The sequence below is a fragment of the Zophobas morio genome, unplaced genomic scaffold (assembly GCF_036711695.1).
Source record: "Zophobas morio isolate AGI-343-1 ecotype UQ-CSIRO unplaced genomic scaffold, CSIRO_AGI_Zmor_V1 ptg000005l, whole genome shotgun sequence".
Classification (NCBI taxonomy): domain Eukaryota; kingdom Metazoa; phylum Arthropoda; class Insecta; order Coleoptera; family Tenebrionidae; genus Zophobas; species Zophobas morio.
Genome location: NW_026972110.1, coordinates 13,612,991 through 13,633,375, shown reverse-complemented (window position 1 = coordinate 13,633,375; position 20,385 = coordinate 13,612,991). Strand labels below are relative to the sequence as shown.

General features: G+C 33.4%; 2 protein-coding genes across 6 annotated transcripts in view; one reads left to right on the top strand and one right to left on the bottom strand.

Moving 5' to 3' along the window:
- Positions 1-1,750, bottom strand: part of LOC135122823 (ctenidin-1-like) — a 75,692-nt gene extending 73,942 nt beyond the window's left edge. Inside the window, exon 1 of the mRNA XM_064047269.1 lies at positions 1,616-1,750. Within this exon, the coding sequence (XP_063903339.1) occupies positions 1,616-1,636 (21 nt within the window). The 5' untranslated portion in view covers positions 1,637-1,750. The remainder of the gene's footprint in view (positions 1-1,615) is intronic.
- LOC135122822 (PDZ and LIM domain protein Zasp-like) overlaps positions 259-20,385 on the top strand; it is a 41,222-nt gene continuing 21,095 nt past the window's right edge. For 3 of the 5 annotated variants that reach the window (XM_064047267.1, XM_064047265.1, XM_064047264.1), the window contains exon 1: positions 262-499. In XM_064047267.1, coding sequence (XP_063903337.1) covers positions 395-499 — 105 coding nt within the window. In that variant the 5' untranslated portion in view covers positions 262-394. Of the gene's footprint in view, positions 500-20,385 lie in introns of all 5 variants that reach the window. The other 2 variants (XM_064047268.1, XM_064047266.1) reach the window with 2 other exon arrangements.

Genomic DNA, 20,385 nt, shown 5'->3' with positions numbered 1-20,385 from the left:
CAGATAAATGTTATACAATGCTTTAAAAAAATAATAACACGCTCGGCGGTAATAATCACGTGCGTTACGTAACGCACGTGAAATAATTTAATTTAAAATTTAAAAAATCTTGACGTTTCCTCTCGCGTTTAATTCAGGAGAAACTCGCAAATTGAGCCTTTATTGAACAAAATACATAAACATTGTAGGATATTCTATCAACTATTAATAAGAATTCTCCCCACTATTGACCGCGAAATGCAGCGACGATCCACGAAGCGTCTTACACTTATTTCAAATTCTACAACAAACTTCATTTAAACTCCTGCGAGGTCGAAAAGTAAATAACTCTTAGTGATAGTGGCCGAATACGTGAAAATTTTGAAAGAAAAAAATTGGGAATAAGTAGTGCAACATGGCTTCTTTGATCACTGTGCGTCTCGATAAGGGATCTTCCCCCAATCTGGGTTTCAGGTTACAGGGAGGAAAAGATTTCGGCACGCCACTGGTCATTCAAAAGGTAACCCTTTCTGATGACTAACCCTTAATTTAAGTTTTTCTGGCGCGGCGTTCGCAAATTCGTTCCCCTTACATAAACGCGCATGTAAATTTAGATTTTAGTATTTTTAGATTTTTAGATCAGCGTCAGGGTATTAATGGCCTATTTACCGTGCATTTTCTAATTATTTAATTTGGGATGTAATGCGATCTCCGTGCGCATTTTCGCGTTTTTCGCACTAGGTGTTCTAATTAAAATGTTTGATTAATGATGAGATTTTGAGAACAATGGGACTCGGTGATGGATGTTTGGTTATTTCCGTGTGTTGTTTTTCTCGGTGGTATCAATGGGCCTGCATTATCTCCCAACATACTCCAGTGACCCAAATGCATACTCTTGTCGGAGACCGAGACGATACCATTATTACACGTCTAATCCAACAAATGATGGAATTTCTCCTAATTTTTCTTTTTAATGCCCAACCGGTGCGACTGCACCGACACTTTCTCCAAATTTCGTCTGCGACACTGAATGTGTAATAACAACAACATGTAATTTACTGGGTACGACATTCTACTGCCTTGTGCTGCTACGACATTTATTGTTCGGCCACCGCAATTATAATAAATCACCATGATGGACAGAAAAACGTGAACCTATAATCATTTTGTCAAAAAATGAGGTGGCGCTTTTCCCGATCATCGCTCATCAGAATAAATCTTTTAGCAAACCGCACAATTAAACGACAGAGAAGCTTGGAATTTTCGCAATTGTTGAAAGAAAAATGACACCATTAAAATTGGCAGAACATCAAATTGCAAAACCCGGTGTTGGCTTTTTGCACGAACTACGAATTCATTTCCGTTTGCACCTGGTGCTCGATTAATTAGACCAATTTGTTTTAATTGATTTTGGCTGAAAAGTGCTAATTGAACGTGACTCTGCTCAATGTTTCATTCGCCATTTTACACAAACTGGTCTGGTTTAACTGCTGGATACAAATGTTTGGAACTATTTTTAAAATTCCATGAACACTAACAATCATAAGTCTCTGCATAATGCAATTCTGGGGTTAATTAAAGCACGTTTATGAGGAATTTAAAAGTTTCTTGAGGAATGTCGCATTAGGACTCTTACCTTTACGACCGTTAGCTCCATGCAGGTGCATAAATTTTCACTTAGTCATCGAGGGGTGGTAAACCGAGGTGTTTAGATAAATCAGACGTTTTGTTTTAGTTACGTGAAAAATAACTAAATTGTACAGTTTGAGCGATTTTTTTGCGTTTATACAGTGTACATTTAACAGTTTATTATTGTTATTGTTTTACGTCTATGCACATATTGCACAATTAATGATAAGGAAAATTCAAGGTTGATAATTAAGCCTATTGCAGTGTAAACAACTGAATTTAAAGGAATCTTGGACAGAATTAAATAAAAAAAAATTACTGGAAGGGAAAACTAATTACTACTAGTTATTGATTGTACTTTTATGATGTTGAGATAATCTGTGTGGTATATTATTTACATTAAGACAGCGCAAACATGATAAGTATACCCACTTACAAATACTTCAAAATCTAACGACTCCAGAGGTAACAGTGTTTGCTTTTTATCACAAGAGCAAATAAATTTTGTCGTAATCAGTAATCATCATGAAAATCCAAAAACGTAGATATTTACACTTGCGAGTACTTTCAAGGAATTCCTATAGATAAGCACACTAAAAAACTTCTTTGAAAAAAAAATCATCCAATCATTGAATTAATCTTACTAAAGTTTTCCACAAATAATATGATACTTTGATTTTAACCCACTCAAGGGCATCAGAACATTGTTTTGTATCTGCCAGGAAGTCGGTTACAGTGCTGTAAGTACAAGTTGAAATACAGGAATTTAACGCCGACCCCCGTCGTGGCAAACAACTTGAATTGCCATTTTTTGGTGTTTATTCAGAATTAGTCAGGAAATTGTCATTAGCAGCGTTTATCACCATGAGTTTAGGTACACACGAAAAGAGATGACCAAATTTATCATGAGTAATATTTTCCCGTTTTGTACAAACATAGCAAAGTATACAGAAAGTATAAGTTTTTAGTTTCACAGTTGTCATTGCCCTCTTAACTCTCGCGGCACCGTATTGTATAAAATGTTTATTAACTTTTGGTAGATTTGTCCACTATTTCTTTTGCAGTTTGGGTTGTATTTAGTTCTTTTTAACCTCAACTTTCTTGAATAATTTTTAAATGTATAAATTTTTTAGGCAAAAAAGTCTGCTGCATATTGTTTTATGCATCCACTTCGTTACGGTATCCAATTTTAATAGTGTTTTTTCGATGATATTTTGAGGTCTTTCACAATATTTAGGTGTTTATTCAGTAGATTATAACCTTCGTTATTTCATCGCATCGTTGCCACGATCTCTAAGATCAATCCTGAAAAACACCCTGGTATCGCCAAAGTTAAGTCGATAGAAATGGAACCAAAAAATTGTCTGTTAAATAATTTGGTAACAACTAACAAATATGAGATAAGCGATTTAAACACTAAAACCACGACTATTTATCTCGGGTATTTCGAAAGTTGTGGTCAACCACAAATTGTTTCGTTTTTCATTAAACGGAGTAAACATATTTTCAATGAATCTTTTAAAACTAAACTTTTCAAATACTCGTCCATAAAAATCGAAGTCACTTGGAAGTCGACTACAATATATAAGAACTCTCTTATCTCTGGTTATTATCTAATGGGACTTGATATTTGAAAAATTCTTGATGCTGTGATATTATCCGCTGCAATAAGTGTAAAGTTTTAACTACTTTCTAAATGTAATCATAATATCACCTGTCCCAAATGTGTTGATGCTCCTGAAGTAAAAGACTGTCAAGCCGCTGGTTATCAACTTCCTATTGTTTGTTTCTTGTAACATTGAACTATCTAAATCTAACACCCCCATTAAGTAATCTGTTATTAATTATTATCAAATTGTTAAGGGGAATAAAAACTTAACACTGGCGTCAAGAGCTTATTTGGTCTTTTGTTAATACAATGGAAAATGTTGAAAATATCATTTCTAATGAATTCTTGATCAAAATACAAAACATTAAAAAAGGAAGAAGATGTAAGATAGGGATTGTAACTTCTGTAGCACTTTTGGGACTTTAGTCATATTTTTAAACATTCCATTAAACTTGGTTTTTATTGTATATCAATATCACCTTCACTAATAAGCGAAATATGACATGTTAGAAAAAATCCGAGGCGATTAAGGACTGTCATTTTGTTTTATTCCAAAGTTAAAGATTTTAATTCCGAGTCTAAGATAATTTGATCCTAGGATTTGTTCACATTGCAACAAAATGAATTATATTCATAAATTGTTTGTAAACAATGTTTGTAATAAAATCAAACCGAGCTTACCTGTTAAAGTTATATATCCAATTTCACGACCAATAAAATATGAACCTTTATTACAGATATAATAATGGGCACCTTTATAAATGGTGTTTTAAAAGGATAAATAATTGTATTCCGGGAAAAATTGGAGTTTTTGTATACAATTACTAGAAACATTCGCGATGTACTGAAAACTATAGAACTGAATTTTGTATTTTTTTTATAAATTTGTATGTACACACCAATAATAATATTTGAATATGTAACACGTAATTTGACTTAAAGTAACATAATAGTATAATCTGTTATTGTTTCATAATTTTAAATTTTAATTGGACTGAGAATACTGACGTGTAGATCATGGCCATGGACGCAAGATACGCTTTTCCGATGGATTTTTAAATATATTTTTTTTAATATTTGCGTACAACTTAATTGTGTTGTTTTTAGATGTATGTGAACTTCGCGAAAACATTCTGTTCGTGGTCTATTGGTCTTAACAGCTAAATTATAGCTTTGTTACACATAGGACGTGGGATGTGTGACTGCATTGTTACACTTGAAAAATTAGTTCAGATCAGGAAAAGATGTAATAAACTTCACCACAGGGTGCTTATGATGTTGTTATGTTGTTATGTATATGTTACAGCTAATATCCGAAATCCGTTATTATGCATAATAACTAGACATTTTAGGAATTATGCGTAATAACTAAACTTGTCAGTTATTATGCGTAATAACTGAAATTTTCAGTTATTATGCATAATAACGGAAACGTTTGGGTAATATTGATAATAACTAACAGAGGAACAGGAATTATGCACAATATTTTCAAAAAAGCTACCCACTCTGCCTCCCTTTCCCCTACATATCACATGTACAGTTGATTTAAAAAAAACGGGACAAATTACAGTAACAGAAACTTCATATTCCCATTGCTTTTCATTGATCTATGAGAACCTGAATTGCTCATCTTGTCCCGTTTTTTGTGAAATCAGCTATTATGCATAATTTCTGTTCCTCTGTTAGTTATTATCAATATTACCTAAACGTTTCCGTTATTATGCATAATAACTGAAAATTTCAGTTATTACGCATAATAACTGAAAATTTCAGTTATTACGCATAATAACTGACAAGTTTAGTTATTACGCATAATTCCTAAAATGTCTAGTTATTATGCATAATAACGGATTTCGGATATTAGCTGTAACATATATACATATAGTGTGTCGTACTTGCTTTTTTGTGTTATAAGTTACGACATTTATTGACACATTGTTTATCATTTAAGTCATTTTTATGGCATTCATTTCATTTTGATCGATTTATAGTTAAAGTACTTAGGTAATCCTATTTAGGAGAAAGTGAATTAAGTATACATAAAAATCCCGGAGTGGAAACATTTTCTCACCTGAGAGTATTATTAAAATTAGAAATGAGATAAGAAGTATGTTTCTAAGGTATTATAAATTTACCGGATAAACTGATATTTTTTTAATCCAAAAAACCTCGTTTTTTTATTATCATTTAAAATTTGATGAAATTAACTCAGAACTAGAGGCAAAATTAGCCATATTTTTCATCATTTTGTCTTTTATTTTCTATTGCAGATATAGGAGAAGTTCATATTTTACTCAAAAAACTCCTTTTTTGCTTCTCAAACGTAAGCTAAGAAAATATTGAAATAGGGTCCACCGGACGAAAAGCTACATTCATGTATTCCGTCTGTCTGTCTGTATCTCTGTTCGCCGTCCGTGTCAATTTTAATTAGACAGATAATCTCGGAAACTAATGGACCGATTGTTGTCAAATTTTGTATTTTTATACCTCAAAATTGTACGCGGTAAATCTTATATCTATAAAGTTTATAAAATAAGTCCTACACGTGTAGTATATGAATCCGTCTTGATTTTTGGCAGTCGGTATCTAGATAAAAAATCAACTCTATAAATCTACAACATTTTACAAACTATATAAACTGTGAAACTGCAAGTAACGTTTTTATTAGACCAACGGATTTATGTCTAATCATTTCCAAAATCACAATAGTGAGCAATAAAAAAGTCGTCACCTGTATATCTAATCCTTCGCTGGTAAATTAGTTAAGAGCTAAACATTTATGCATATGAATTTCACTGACACGCATTATTAATAGTCTATTAATCCTCAAAATAATTTTTTAAACGCACATTTATCATTGTTCTGACAAACATCTGACATTTTTAAGACCCATGTATTTTTGCCAAAAAACTAAAACACTTTTAGCGACCAGTGGTCATTTTAATGGAGAAATAAACCAAAACCACCAGCTGTACACCTATTTAAAAAAATAAATAATTACTGTACGCCTACGTAGACATACAGGTATGTTACAAATATCGATACACACTCCAAGGAAACAAATTTGCCAGATTTTTCGTTTCATGAGAAATCATGATGTCATAGATGACTTTTACGAATTTTAATTTAACAACGATTGCAGTATGCTCTCATGCTTAGTCACTCGGAGATTAGCACGTAAATTTCAACGCAGTATAAAATTAATTTTATTGATGAGACGAATACTCGAAACAAAGTTATCAATGATTGAGAGCTTACGGCCGACAAATTTCACTATCTAAATTGCGAAACGTCCTAAAATAACACTAACATATTGTCGCATTTGTACGAAAATTCATATCATGCTGGATCAGTGATTACGGAAAAATCGCTTTGTTACAATAACTATGTTTCTGACGAATAATAGCCTCGACTATAATAACGGCAAAGAACACCACTTTTTAAAAATCAGCTAAATGGCGCCAAGTGCTAAGTCATCTATTATTATTATTAATATCCCTTTCTGCGGCCTAAATATTTGCGTAACAATAGGGACAACTATGCAAAAATAATTGCGTGTTTATAAGATGGTATTTTTCACTTTCTTTCATCACGATATAAGCAAACTAATTAAAAATAACCCCAACAATCTCCGTTTACATTGTTGGTCCCTCCTTCAAGGTTTCGCACACATAAACCTTGCTTCAAAAATAGTAGAAACATGTTTTTTCAACTGGAGCAAAATATTGATGTGCAAGACATCAGTGTCGATTTGTACCCATAAAGTATCAGTACTTTGATGTCTTCAAACGGATTGTTGATTGAGCTGTGACAAGCGTCCCGTCGTTTCGTAATTGTAAAATTATTATTAATTGTTTCTGATGCAATAACAAATCCAATAAGATTCAATGGAAATTAGTGCATATTAGGTCAACGCCAACATTAAATGGTTTAATTGCTTCTGGAACGACGTGTCCTGTGATGGGTAGAAAAACAAAGATCAAAGGCAAAGTGTAATCGAATCCAACCGCAGAGGTTGCCAGTAGCGGAGTGCTCAATTTTAAGAGCATGTTGTTTTTAATTTGTAAATTTGCCGGAAAAAACAATGACCACCGAGACTCTATTATTGTAGAGTCTATAAAATTTTGCATCATAAATGGTAGTTGAAAGAGAGTTAAGTGCGCTCAGCGATTGTTTGAGTTGCGTCTGAGAAGCCGGCGTATTTAAAAGGTCTACTAAAATTTGGCTCTTAAATTTATTTATTTTTGCGGTGAATGTTATTTTAATAGCGCGGTGTTGATGTGAAAGAAATTGAATATCTGTGTTCTTGTTGCTAACATGAATTTAAACAGTTTTAACTACCATATTACAACACGTACACATAGTTTATGCTTTTTCATAAGAAACGTTAAGCTATTTTTGATAAGAAACTAGAACGCAATTGTTTACTATAGTTTTTCGTTGGGTATGTGTAAACACTTTCCAACGTTGAAGATTTTATTTCAATCAATTAAGAAATTTCGGATTGTTCTCGATTCCGGTAGTCGTGACAGCAATAGTTACGAGTAGGTATTTGATATGACATTAAATGTTTGTATTTTTCGTTGTCAGTTATTGTTATAGCAATAAAAAAATTAGCTTTTGAAAGATTTCTGAGAAAATAATTTCGGAGGCTTTCACGGTCGAAATCAATACATGATCGTGTTCCGGGTTGGAACCGTGTAAATTCAGGTTTTGGGCCCAACGTTTCGTAGGTGGCATCTTCAGGAGCAGGGTTAAGAATGCACGGTAACTCAGTGTGTCAACCATATCATGCTCCTGAAGATGCCACTTATGAAAGTGTGCGAAACGTTGAGCCCAAAAACTCAATTTACACGGTTCCAACCCGGAAAACGATCATGTATTATTTCTGAGAAAGTTCAGTGTTTCTCAAAAATTTGTCCTTTTCTAAAATTTTGAACATAACAGTACAATTTAAAAAAAAATTGGGGGTGTCTCTTATGCCATAAGATATCTCGGTTCTAAATTTTTAAGTAACACAAATAATAGGTAACATGTATTTTCAGGGTGAGATAAGATTGATTTAAATTATTAGAAATAGGGGACGTTTCAAGGTTAATAAAATAGTGTTTTTTTTTTCATTCTATCTAGATTTCACATTACTTTGTAGATAATCCACTCAAAACATTATATTACTGTTTAAAAATTTTAAGTACCTCGTCAATCACATGGAACTTTCCTGTTTAGTCTGGACTTTACCTTTTAGATACTTAGAGTTTATTTATACGAAATTTCATTTGTCGAATGACAATGAATCAGAAATTGCAATGCTGTTTTAGTTTGAAACCTATAGACCCAAATTAAATTCACGGAACCTTAGCTAATTATATAGTCGACGGTTTCATGTTTCTTGGACGTATTATGACCTCTAGAGTACGAAACAATAGGTCTCCCGTTTTCGTCTATTTGGCTGGCTGTCTGTCTGCATGCTGTCTGTCATCGGTCCAGATTTTTATTAGATAAATAATCTCCGAAACTACTGGATCGATAGACACAAATTGAAAAATTTGATGATGTCATCTCAAAAGTTTGTACATTAACAGTATTTAAATCTTATACAATAATATATTCCTAAACTTGTGGTTCATGAAACCGCCTTAAGTGTTTCCCCCGGGCATTCAAAATTTCGCAAAAATATTTACAGTGGATAATAACCTTTTACAAGGAACACCGAGCAAGGAGGGAGACTTGCAACTCGAACCGGTCGCGGGTTCAATCCCAACATGAGCTTTTATTTTTTCTTACATTGTGACAAGTATTGTAACTATTCTTTTTACTTCATAAAGATTGTTACAAAAGAAGTAAAATTTCCCGAAATCAAATTTTATAATTTTTAAAAAACTAGGATTGGTTGTGCTATACTTCAGGGACAATGACCAAATTTTTTGACAGCCTGTGTAAACATTTCTAAAAATTAATCGTGTATGTACAGAGGAATAAGCAATTCTAAAATATCTTGGCCTATTTGTAAACGATATGATAATTGTGTCATGTTATTAGGCAGAATTTCCTTCATCCCTTCGATACAATCGAACAAATCCATTATTTTTCGAAACATTAAAAAAGTTTGATTTTGCAAAATTTTATTTATTTTATGATAACTCTCTAAATAAAAAATATAAATAATGCAAGTCACAGTGAAAAAAAAAAGTTCGGTAAAGACGGGATTCAAAGTCACACGGGGCAGAATACAAGTCCGAGAATTCATAATCAATCTCACTCGAGTACGAAGTATTTTTATTTGAAGCAGAAAATATTGCACAAAAAATGTGATAACAATCAAGGCGAATTCATAAATCACGAGTACAGGAATATATCTTATTTCTCAAAATTTAGATAACCTTAACTACGCAGATTAATGAGGAGACGTCATCAAATTGTTGGTGGGGATGATTAGACAAATCGTGGTTACTATTTTACTATATCCACGATATTCATAACATACAAATAAAATTTGATATCAATCGGTCCGGTAATTTTCGAGATTCTCTGTCCCGGCACGACGCATATGGGTTCTAGTATATACGGCGACGATGACTCATTGTCCGTGACGGCGGCCGGAGAAGAGCCTGGAAGCGGATGTCGCGCGGTTGTTTAAATGGAAACCACCGTCCGGAGCAGTTAATGTAGTCCAGACAACGAGAGCTGAATTCAGTTAACAAGTCGAGTCCAACGAGGGTCGGGAAAACCCACTGGAGTTGCGCCGGAATTATTTTGTACATAATTGGTGTGTGATAAGACATGTAAATCATCTTCATATTTTTAACATACACTCACCGGCAAAAAAAGCGAATCACCCAAAGTTTGTATTGAAAATGGTTCCTTTTTTACACGTTTGGCTACAGTCAATATCAGTTTTGAAAAAATCACACAAAATATACTAACACTAGGTTTTTGGTTCTTTTTTGTACATGATATGAACCTCAAATCTGAAGATGATAAGTTTTTTCCAACAATGAGATTTGCAGTTGTGACGTTTAGAGGGCATTAACAGACGGTTTGTCATTGTGATTTGATGAAAACTGTGTTTTTGTCAATTAACATGAGTATTGTGGCCATTAATGCAGCACGAGCAATTGCTCTTATTCAGGATGGTCGAAGTTAACGGTACGTTGCCAATACGTTAGGGGTATCACCAGTGAGCATTCACAGAACTGTACGACGGTTTAATGAGACTGGATCAAACAGCCGAAGACCTGATTCGGGTCGTCCAAAGAAAACATCGGCTCGGGATGACCGTTTTTTAACGCTGGCCGTGTTCCGTAATAGGGATACGACCGCAGTTGAGGCCAGAAATCAACTTGAAGAAACACGAGGAGTTAGTGTAAGTGAAAGAACTGTAAGAAAAAGGTTCACTGCAGCTGAATTGAGGGCCCGTAGATCTGCAAGTGGTCCAGAACTTCTCCCACGACACAGAGTAGCCCGACTTGCATTTGCTCGAGAACACGTTAACTCGGATCTTGCCCAATGGGGCCAAGTACTCTTTACAGATGAGTCGCGTTTTTGTCTACGTTCTCCTGACGGCCGTCAAAGAGTATGGCGAAGAAGAGGCGAAAGGTAGGCTCAGTGCAATATTGTTTCCAGACAAAGTTTTCATGGAGGTTCAGTGATGGTCTGGGCAGGAATTTCTCCCGAGGCTCGCACGGAACTTGTAGTGGTGGATAGAGGCACAATGAATGCTGATCGATATGTAGCAAATATTCTTCAAGAGCATGTCGTACCTTTTGCTCCTTTTATTGGCGATAATTTTATTCTAATGCATGATAATGCTAGACCACATATCGCTAGAGTTGTACAAACCTACCTCGACGAATTCGGGATTTCACGTATGGAATGACCAGCACGCAGTCCCAACCTGAATCCAATTGAGCATGTGTGGGACATGTTAGGTAGACGTATCAGAGCACGTGTGCCGGCCATACAACACATAAGAGATCTTGCAAATGCTCTAGTTGAAGAATTTGACCAATTAGCCCAGGCTGAGATTAGACACCTCATAGAAGGCATGGCAAGACGTATGGCAACCCTAATGCAAGCTAGAAGCGGCAACAGTCGTTATTAATGATATGTTAAGTAGTCTTTTGTTGGTCTAATGTAATGGATTTTCTGGTATTTTTTAATAAACTCGTAATTGTTGCAACTTCAGCGAAGGTCCCGTTACCTTCTCATCTCCTTTGTCCTAGATAAACTAATTTGTCTTATAAATGTGACGCACACCAGAATTTATTGAAGATTTCTACAAAAATACTAATGATTCGATTTTTTTGCCGTGTACTTACATCTAAAATTTGACAACAATCGGTAGAGTAGTTTCGGAAATAATGTGACTAATAAACATCGACGCAGAGATAACAAACGGTGAATAAAATTTTTTTCAAACATCTAAATATTGTATGTAGAAGTATAGAAGCATATTATTTTATGAATTTTATTAACGGATGAAAAATTTCCAGATTAGAGTTGGCCATGGAAATTTTTCTCATGTCTTTGATTAAACTGTAAATGTCAAAAAATCAAATTTCTGAATTACAAATGAGGGTATGCACGACATTTGCAGTTTGGTCAAAGACATGACAAATGTTTCCATGAACAACTCTAATCTGAAAACATTTTGATTAAGTACCCGTTGGAATTGTAAGCAAGTGTAAGTAATTGTACTGACTTACTGAGTAAATTTTTGAGATGATGTCATCAAATTGATAGTGAAACAGATCGGGGAAATTTTTGATAACATTTTAACATTCGCACCATACTTTTAAATTCTCAAATTAGTTTCGGAGATTAAAATTGTCAACAGACGACAGACAACAGACAGACGGATACGAATACCGACTTTTTCATATTCTAGGGAATATGAAACGTCGAGAAAACATGAAATTAGTCTTTCTCCGAGTAGGATTATTTTAGTGCTTTCCCGGGGAAGTAAAAACAGTGATACCATTGTAATTAATAATTATAGCGGGTGTCTAATTACAACCCTAGTCAAGAGGGTTGTTTCCTATTTTATTGCTTTTTTACTTTCCGAGCGTAACGAACTGTCTGTCTGTCTGTCTGTCTGTCTGTCTGTCTGTCTGTCTGTCTGTCTGTATCCATTTTTATTAGACGCGAAGTCTCCGAAACTGCTGGACCGATTCTTGTCAAATTTTGTCTGTATATTAGAAATATGTACATGGTTAAATACTAACCAAAATTTGGCTAATCATCCCTACCAACAACTTGATGCCGTCATCTCTACGAACAGTATTTTTTTTTTAGTGTAGTATACGAATCCGCTTTCAGTTTTTTCGTTTAACATTCAAATTGTTTTTGTATGTCGTAGTGTTTGTCATTATGTTCGAGACAGTTTTGCTTTGTAACTTTCAACTTTTTGTAATTTGCTTTCGTAGGAAAAAATTTTGTATGTAACACATTGGAAAAGTGTGTTAGGCGCTTATTCGAGTTGTTTATTACTGCACAATGTTTAATGCATACAGTAAACGAGAAATATTTTTGCAAATTATTCAAGATACGACCATTTTTACAATTTTGACATGATAACAGTAATAAATAACTGCTGTGCAGTTATTTGCTGTTGGATATATTGATAATCTTTTTCGTTTTTAATGCTATAATTTGCCAATTTTGCTATGTTTCTATGATATACTTACTATACAAAAAATTGTGTAAAACTTTATTTTGACAAGTACAACAATTAAGTTAACAATCTTTTAAGAAATACCCTTCATGAAGCCATTACATTATGTTATGATACTTTTAATTTTTTTTCAGCGTCTAGGCCTAAATTCCTTCGACTTATTTTCTGTACACGTTTTCCAATTCCGTTTTAATTAGCTCCAGTACGTTGTTTCCATAATTGTTTCGTACACTATTTGTTAAATCGAAATAAACTCCACCGATGTGAATTATTCGCCAATAGAGCAAACAACAACACTAGTATTGTTAGAACGTACGTATAAGAGGAGAACATTTTTAGTACCTGAATGTAATTTATCGCGGTATGGGAAAGAGCTATTCCAAGAATGTTCCGCTAAATTTTAGCCACGCTGATCCCTATAAATAAAATATTCTGGCGAATTTGTACGTTCGAATTTTTGCAATGACCCAACACGTTCTGGGCGAGGCCACCGTGTTTGCACGTACCTACATCTCGCTAATTTGGTTTCCTTTTGTCTGTATTTTTACCTTTGACCACTACCTGTGCGTCCTCCAAATGTGGCTAAATTTCATTGAGAAGTGCCCAATGGGTTATTGTTCCCGTAGACGCGCGATCCACGTTCGATGCGCTAAGAGAAGGAATATCCTTGGCAGATGTTGCTGGAATTGTTAATAACCACATAAATAGTCCAGTATTCCGGTTGTTCAACCACCTGCAGCTGTTTAAATACCCAAGATACCTGCGAGATTCAACCGTGTAGATATTATGCCCCTCAACATGCTATCTAACCCATAAATATCGTTGAAACAATTAGTTGCCATTTTTTGTTGTAGTCATCTCATGTCGACGACTTTGTCGAAGAATGGACGGACGTTCTTTCAATTATCAACAGGTTGTTGGTATAGTGTTTTTCTGAGTAAATCGCTTCATAGCGAGAGCATCTTACGTGCTGGAGCTTTGTTCAGTGCTTTTTTCAGGTATTCACAATGGAAAGACAAAAAGTGTTGCAGACAGAGTTGTTTCGTGTTTTTAGATTTAGAACTGGAGTTCGACCTATATTTAAGAATTACGACTAAACTGATCTGTTGGGAAGCAAATAGACAACGCGACGATTAAAGTGATTAAATTTAACAAACAATTAAACCTTTATAATTAAAGATTGTATCGGTGATTAGAATTAGTTATTTATTTGATACTTCCAGTGAAGTATTTGTTATTGTATTTATTATTAGCACACTTATCTTCTTTTCACAATAGAATCGTGAACGGAGCTAGGAGAAAAAAATGTACGTATACAAAGACGTATGAATTAGATGAAATTAGACAAGTTTGTGATTTTGAGGCGTTTATAGGTTATAAATATTTTGATTTCAAAACCTTAGGTGCTTGAATATCTGTCGATCCAATGATAACTTCTAACTCATATTAAAAACCTTGACTTTGGTTGCCATAACAGTTAATGATAGTAATTTCGCTCGCCTTAATTAACAGCGAAAATTGCTTTAGCTTCATATCTCCATTTCCTTGAATGTAGGATTAATACAATGTTCTCATATGTTTATTTTCACAAAACATGATCATATATCTAAACATTTTTCCATAATTAGCTACTGAGTCCTGATCATCTTTTGATTGCGGTATCTTTTGACTTCGTCTGAAGTAAAAACTCAAATGTTGCATAATTAATAACACTTTTTTCAGACATAGTCAACTAGTTAGTGGTGCGCAGTTGCGTTTTGTTCAGGTGTAACAACAGTTAAATAATTGATGTAATGCTACCGGGATAAGTTAATAAAATCGTAACTACTATTTATGTAGTCTTTAGGTGATTAATGATAAATATATTAATAAATAATAAAAAACTGATGTTCAAATGAGATTTACAAGTTACCTGCACACTCCTTCATGGGCTAGGTTAGCACTATATTGCTAAACAGTGTAATTTGGAGCATTGTTAAAAGTGCTAATTTGGATGTTTTCAAAATAGAATATTATGAAATATGCGTCAGTCTAGACATAAATGCAGACCAACGTTTAGAAATCGTGAAATTATGACGCTTCGAAGTTTGTATATGTATCACATGTGATAAAAATCTGGAGCATTTTAAATTTAGGTAACATATTCTAGATATTTCCAGAGATTATCAATATAATTCCAAACATATTTGTAGGTACATTGCAAAAGTAAAGCGATTTCTGTTGCAAATAAATTGTTACATTGCCAAAGATTTTTTCAGTAAGTAAATGTCAGAGGTTTGAAACAGCTTTGAGAACCTACGTATCTTGCATACATATCCATATTTTTTGTATTTGATTGTGCTATGTATGCATAGTATTGTTTTATTGTATGTATTAAATTTTAACGAAATTTTTGAGTAAGTTTTTATTACTGTTATTAAGTTTGGAAGAAATAATTATACATGTGGCCATTTAAAAATTCTTTGATGATCTCATAGGGTCACAGTCTAGTGGAGCAATCCGACTGGTGGAAATCAAGCTTGTAATGTGTAGTGTAGGATTGTTGTTACCTTTTTCATTATTTCTGATTTTAAAGTTTTGAAAAAAAATCACAGTTGGACAAAATTGACTAAAACTTGTATATTCTTCCCCTCTACAAAGTTGATGACGTCACTGCAAAATTTATTAAATAAGTTTGTGTGGAAAAATACCTCCAAAGGTGTGATATGTAATGGGTTTACCTCAGTAATGTGTTTTTCAGAACTGTCTGACTTATTTTATCGATTATCTCATCCAGTTGCTTTAGAATTCAAAGAACACAAGCACGTTATTTTAATATTATATTGTATACACGAAAACTGATTGTTTATCTGACGTTCGTTCAGAAAATATTAAATAAATAAAGTATTGAAAAAAATCCTTCGTTCCAAAACCAGTGAGTGAAGCAGGAAATATAATACTTCATAATAAAAAATCAAAAATAAATTTGTTGGTCTGGTGCAATACCGTGGGGTGTTATTAGTTGAGAATGCGGTAAGAGTCTAATATTAAATTTGTTTCACGCATGAATTCATGAAATATTGTAGGTCTGGTAATCAGCTAGAATGCAAATCTAAATTCTCATGCGGATTCCTTGACAAGTAGACCAAGATTTATATAACAAGTTCACAAAAATTAAAAGATATGTGTGTTATTTATGTCATCGTCGATTTTGTCAAAATTTCTGTAGGTATCTGAATTTACCCACTCGGAAAGAAATAAACTTCTTACGATAATCGGTGATTAAAAATCGACGTGAGTAAAAGTTAACAATTAATTTCTTAATAACTCAGATTTACACGACTGATTACACAGCGGTTATTATGTACAAAATAATTCCGGGGCGACTTGACTGTACTCTCGTGGACTGAACTGACTGAATAATAATCGTTCCCGAAGGTGGCCTCCATTTAAAGCCACACTTCCCTTCTAGAAGCTCCGCAGTCGAGGTCTTTCTGGATTGCCCATCGCGACTTCGGTTTCCACGTTTTTCTTTAGCGCCGTAGATACTAGAACCCATAGGCGGCGTATAGGTTTCTTTCGTAACGTATTAAAGCAGTGTAGTTGCAATTGAACAACTTAATACAAATTTTTTAGCGCATTTATCAAAAGTAACAAATAGTTCGTATACTTAATATACTATTAAATTATAATACTATCGTATACATTGTGAAAAATGTCAACATAATAAAAATAGTAACACGGCATTGTTAATAATTTGGAGCGACAGTTTTCACACCAACAATGAAATAAAACACCACTGTTGTAGATCTTGCACTATGCAATTAAATGTAGCTTTTACGACATGATGGTCTAAAAAGAAAATTCTGCAACTTCAACCACAAAAAGTTATAGTATATATTACCGAAAATAAGGGAAATATAATTAAAATAAAAAAGAATAAACAACTCAACAAATAGATTATTCGTAAAAGAATAGATTTAAAAATGTACCTAAATAAAAAAAAACTAAATTTGAGGTTCGAAAATAGGCAAGACTTCAAAACAACATTTTGACTTGATAACGTCTGTTTCCGTAGATTGTCATCTAGTTATGCGTAACATTTTTTACATTGGTCTCATTTATTTAAATAAGCTACTTTTTGTAAATTTTAAATTCGATGTTATATAAAAGCAGTATGAATATTCATAAGAACTAATATTGTGCCGCTACCAAGAAGCTAAAAGAGTAAACAAGTAGATCAGAAGTGCAGCATTTGTTTACAATCAATTAACATGCCACGATTTAATGAAACCTCTGTTTATATTAAAAAAAAATTCACGTCTTAGCCGTATGACGTGCATTAAGAGTGAAGAAGAACGTTTCTTAAAGTTAAAATCCAAAAATGTATTTTGGATTATTCGTGTTTTTTCGGTTCATTGTACACTTGCAGCTAATATGGTGAAAGTTATGTATTTGAAGGTTTAAAAACGCTGCCTGAATAACGAAAAAAGCTGTGTGCTTAAGTATCAGTGTTATTTCATTATCATCATATTATCATAATGGCGAAATTTTAATTGCAAATAAGTTGCAGCTAGTTTTTCCAGTGACATCTGGAGGAATCGTTTTATTTGAGATTCAAAACTTGCTAGAAATTTCACGAAAAAACTGATTTATAATTTTATTTTGAAAGTTTTCGTGTCATTTTCGCAACAATAAAGTAACCATAATAATAACAAACGTGTTAAAAATTCTGAAATTAACATTTTCTGAGATTATGCACTTAGTCAAACAATATGAAAACTGACCCGGGTCGCCAGCTTTCAACATTTGAATTTTAATGTATTTTGATAAAAACAGTGGAATTGCAGAAAAACATAATGTTGTGGTTCCTAACGGTACTGAATTAAGTCAGTCATTTCCAAAACTCATTAATTACTTTGATGAAAATAATTCGCCAAACTATTTTAGCGAACTTTGAAGGCAACGAATTGGTAAACCACTGATCAACAAGTTTCAGTCCAGTTCATTTATATCTCAATTTGCAAATGCTGAGGAAAAAATGCAACAGATTTGGCAGCTGTTCCTAATTTACCACTTTACCTTCACCTAATTCGCCAACCAACACACAGCATAGTTTCAGGTGAAAATACAAAACAGGATAAACAATATATAAAATCTGTTACGTTTGTGTAGAGAACTTTGTACGAATATTCAATTTTTAGATATAGTGATGAAGTAGATATTTTAATTTAGAAAAGTTTCAAAAACGATTTTGTTTTGGGCAGGTGAAGTGTATGTTCTGCTTGCCCTTGATTTTAATGCCACGCCAAAACAGTGTTTTTTTAACAACTACCTTCCAATATGATGTTTGAACTTATTAATAAAGCACAAATAACTCCGAAGGCTATAAATAAAGATACTTGACATTACAGACAGATAAAAACATTATCTTTTAAGAAACCACCTTATTTCAGATGCTATCCCTATCACGTTTGAACAATAAAATCAAACCTATGATATAAACATCTTCCGGAAATTGATAATGGGCCAACGATCAGCTATTTACTGTCTTTTGCCAAAGTTCCAAGTTGAAGTTTAAAAAAGAAACTTTAACAAAAGGCAGACACCTCAGACAGAAAACAGATTATCCACTTCTTTGTGAAGCCAAATGACACCCACATCGTATCCTTTTCCATTAGCAGGCAGCAGTCTTAATAAGCAGTGTCGTTTCGAAAAAATATCGCCTTAAATAAATAATTCCTGCATGAGTCGCACCCGAAGTCCTTCTGAATGCAGTTCAACACGTAAACGTAGCATTAGCGGTGACCCAGTACTCATTGGATCTAGTTCGGTGTCGTGTTACCATGTCGTGGGAGTCGCGTGTTGTTGGAGTCGCTTGCCAAAAATTCAAAATTAGAGTGGGTCTGCTGGCGCTGTGCTCTTCTCTGGTGCAGAGCCGGACTGGCAGCTTTGAGGCTCTAAGAGACGGTCAAAGTGAGCTGGAGACGTGGTGTTGATTGTGATTTGCAAAATAGTCTTTTCCGGTCAGTTCTGTCTTTTTTATGTTTTTGTTGGAAATGCGACGTCGATGGCAATTTTTGTACCAACAAGTGTCAAAATTTTAAATTAGTATTTTTTTGTCGGATGGTGTTGACATGGTGAAATAAAGAATGCAAAAGATTTTTTGAAAAATTATTTGGTAAAATGCACAGGTGAAGTTGAACTGAAATTGGCACTTTTTCAGTCTGCTTTTAGGTTCTCAAATAGATATCAAACCGACAAACATTTCTTCAAAAATAAAAGATTACTCTACATGAATATATATATTTTTATTGAATTTATTTTAAAATCTATACAGTTTAGAGTTTTTAGAATTTCATTATTTGTTTCTTCTGGAAAAAGAAGAAATATAAAATACATCCTGAGATGCGTTAGAACTATTTGGAAAAGATATTTCAAAAATTAATGGGTAACGTCTATTATCCTAGGAATTGTTTACATACTTAAATTCTTCGAAAGACTGAGATCAGTGAATGACTCATTTTTGAGATAATCCATTCAAGAAATGAGCTAATCCATGAGTTGTTTTCGATCATTTATCTAAACACTTGTAAAAAATAAAATAGTTAAATTACTAAATTACAAACAATACTATATTTAGTTAATAATTATTTGAAATTACGTCTTTAGCATCATAAAGGAAGTGTATAAATTTTGGTTAATGTTTCAATGTTAAACAGAATCCAAGGAATTAAAATAAGAAAGACTGGATGTTTCATCCACTTTTGTAAGGAGCATCTTCAGGCATTTAAGGACAAGAGGAAGTAACGTTTTTTTCTCCCTAGAGTTTTCTCTTAAATTTTTGAAACGTAGAAACCCTTTTTAAAACTGACACGGTTCAAACATCTTCCAGGTATTTGTTAATGTGCTGCAATTACTATTAGTGACACTGTCAAAATTATACAATGCAATTTTTAAACTTTGAAATGAACATACCCTAAGGGAGAGTGTTGACAAAATTTTGACATTAATAAAGTTAATTTCTTGAAATGGAAGTTCAGAATCATCGACATGGTAGTTTCAGAAATAGCTTACTCAAAAATTAGAGCCAGATGAAAATAGGGAGTTTGTGTTTTTGTATTCTGCGGGCTCTGAAACGCCAAGAAAACAGAAAATTAGAGATTTCCCTAAATGGTCCTGTTACAGAATTACTTATGGTACTTAAGTATTTCAAAAATAAATACCTAGAAAACAAAATAAAACACCCAGTTTTATTGAAACTTTTATTATTATTTTTGCGCTCCGCATTAACACGTAAAAATTTTGAACTGAATTAATATTTGCAATGAGATGTTAATTAATTTTTGTTTGTTTGTGAGTTACGAGGTAATATGTTATGGGAAGTTAACCAATTGTTATTATTTTTTTCTCTGACTGTCAAAAAATTGAATTTAAACGTCGAGATTTTGATAACTCACTGACTTTTTAGACTTTTTACACAATCGTATGGATCAAGCAGAGTCAAAATTTTGTT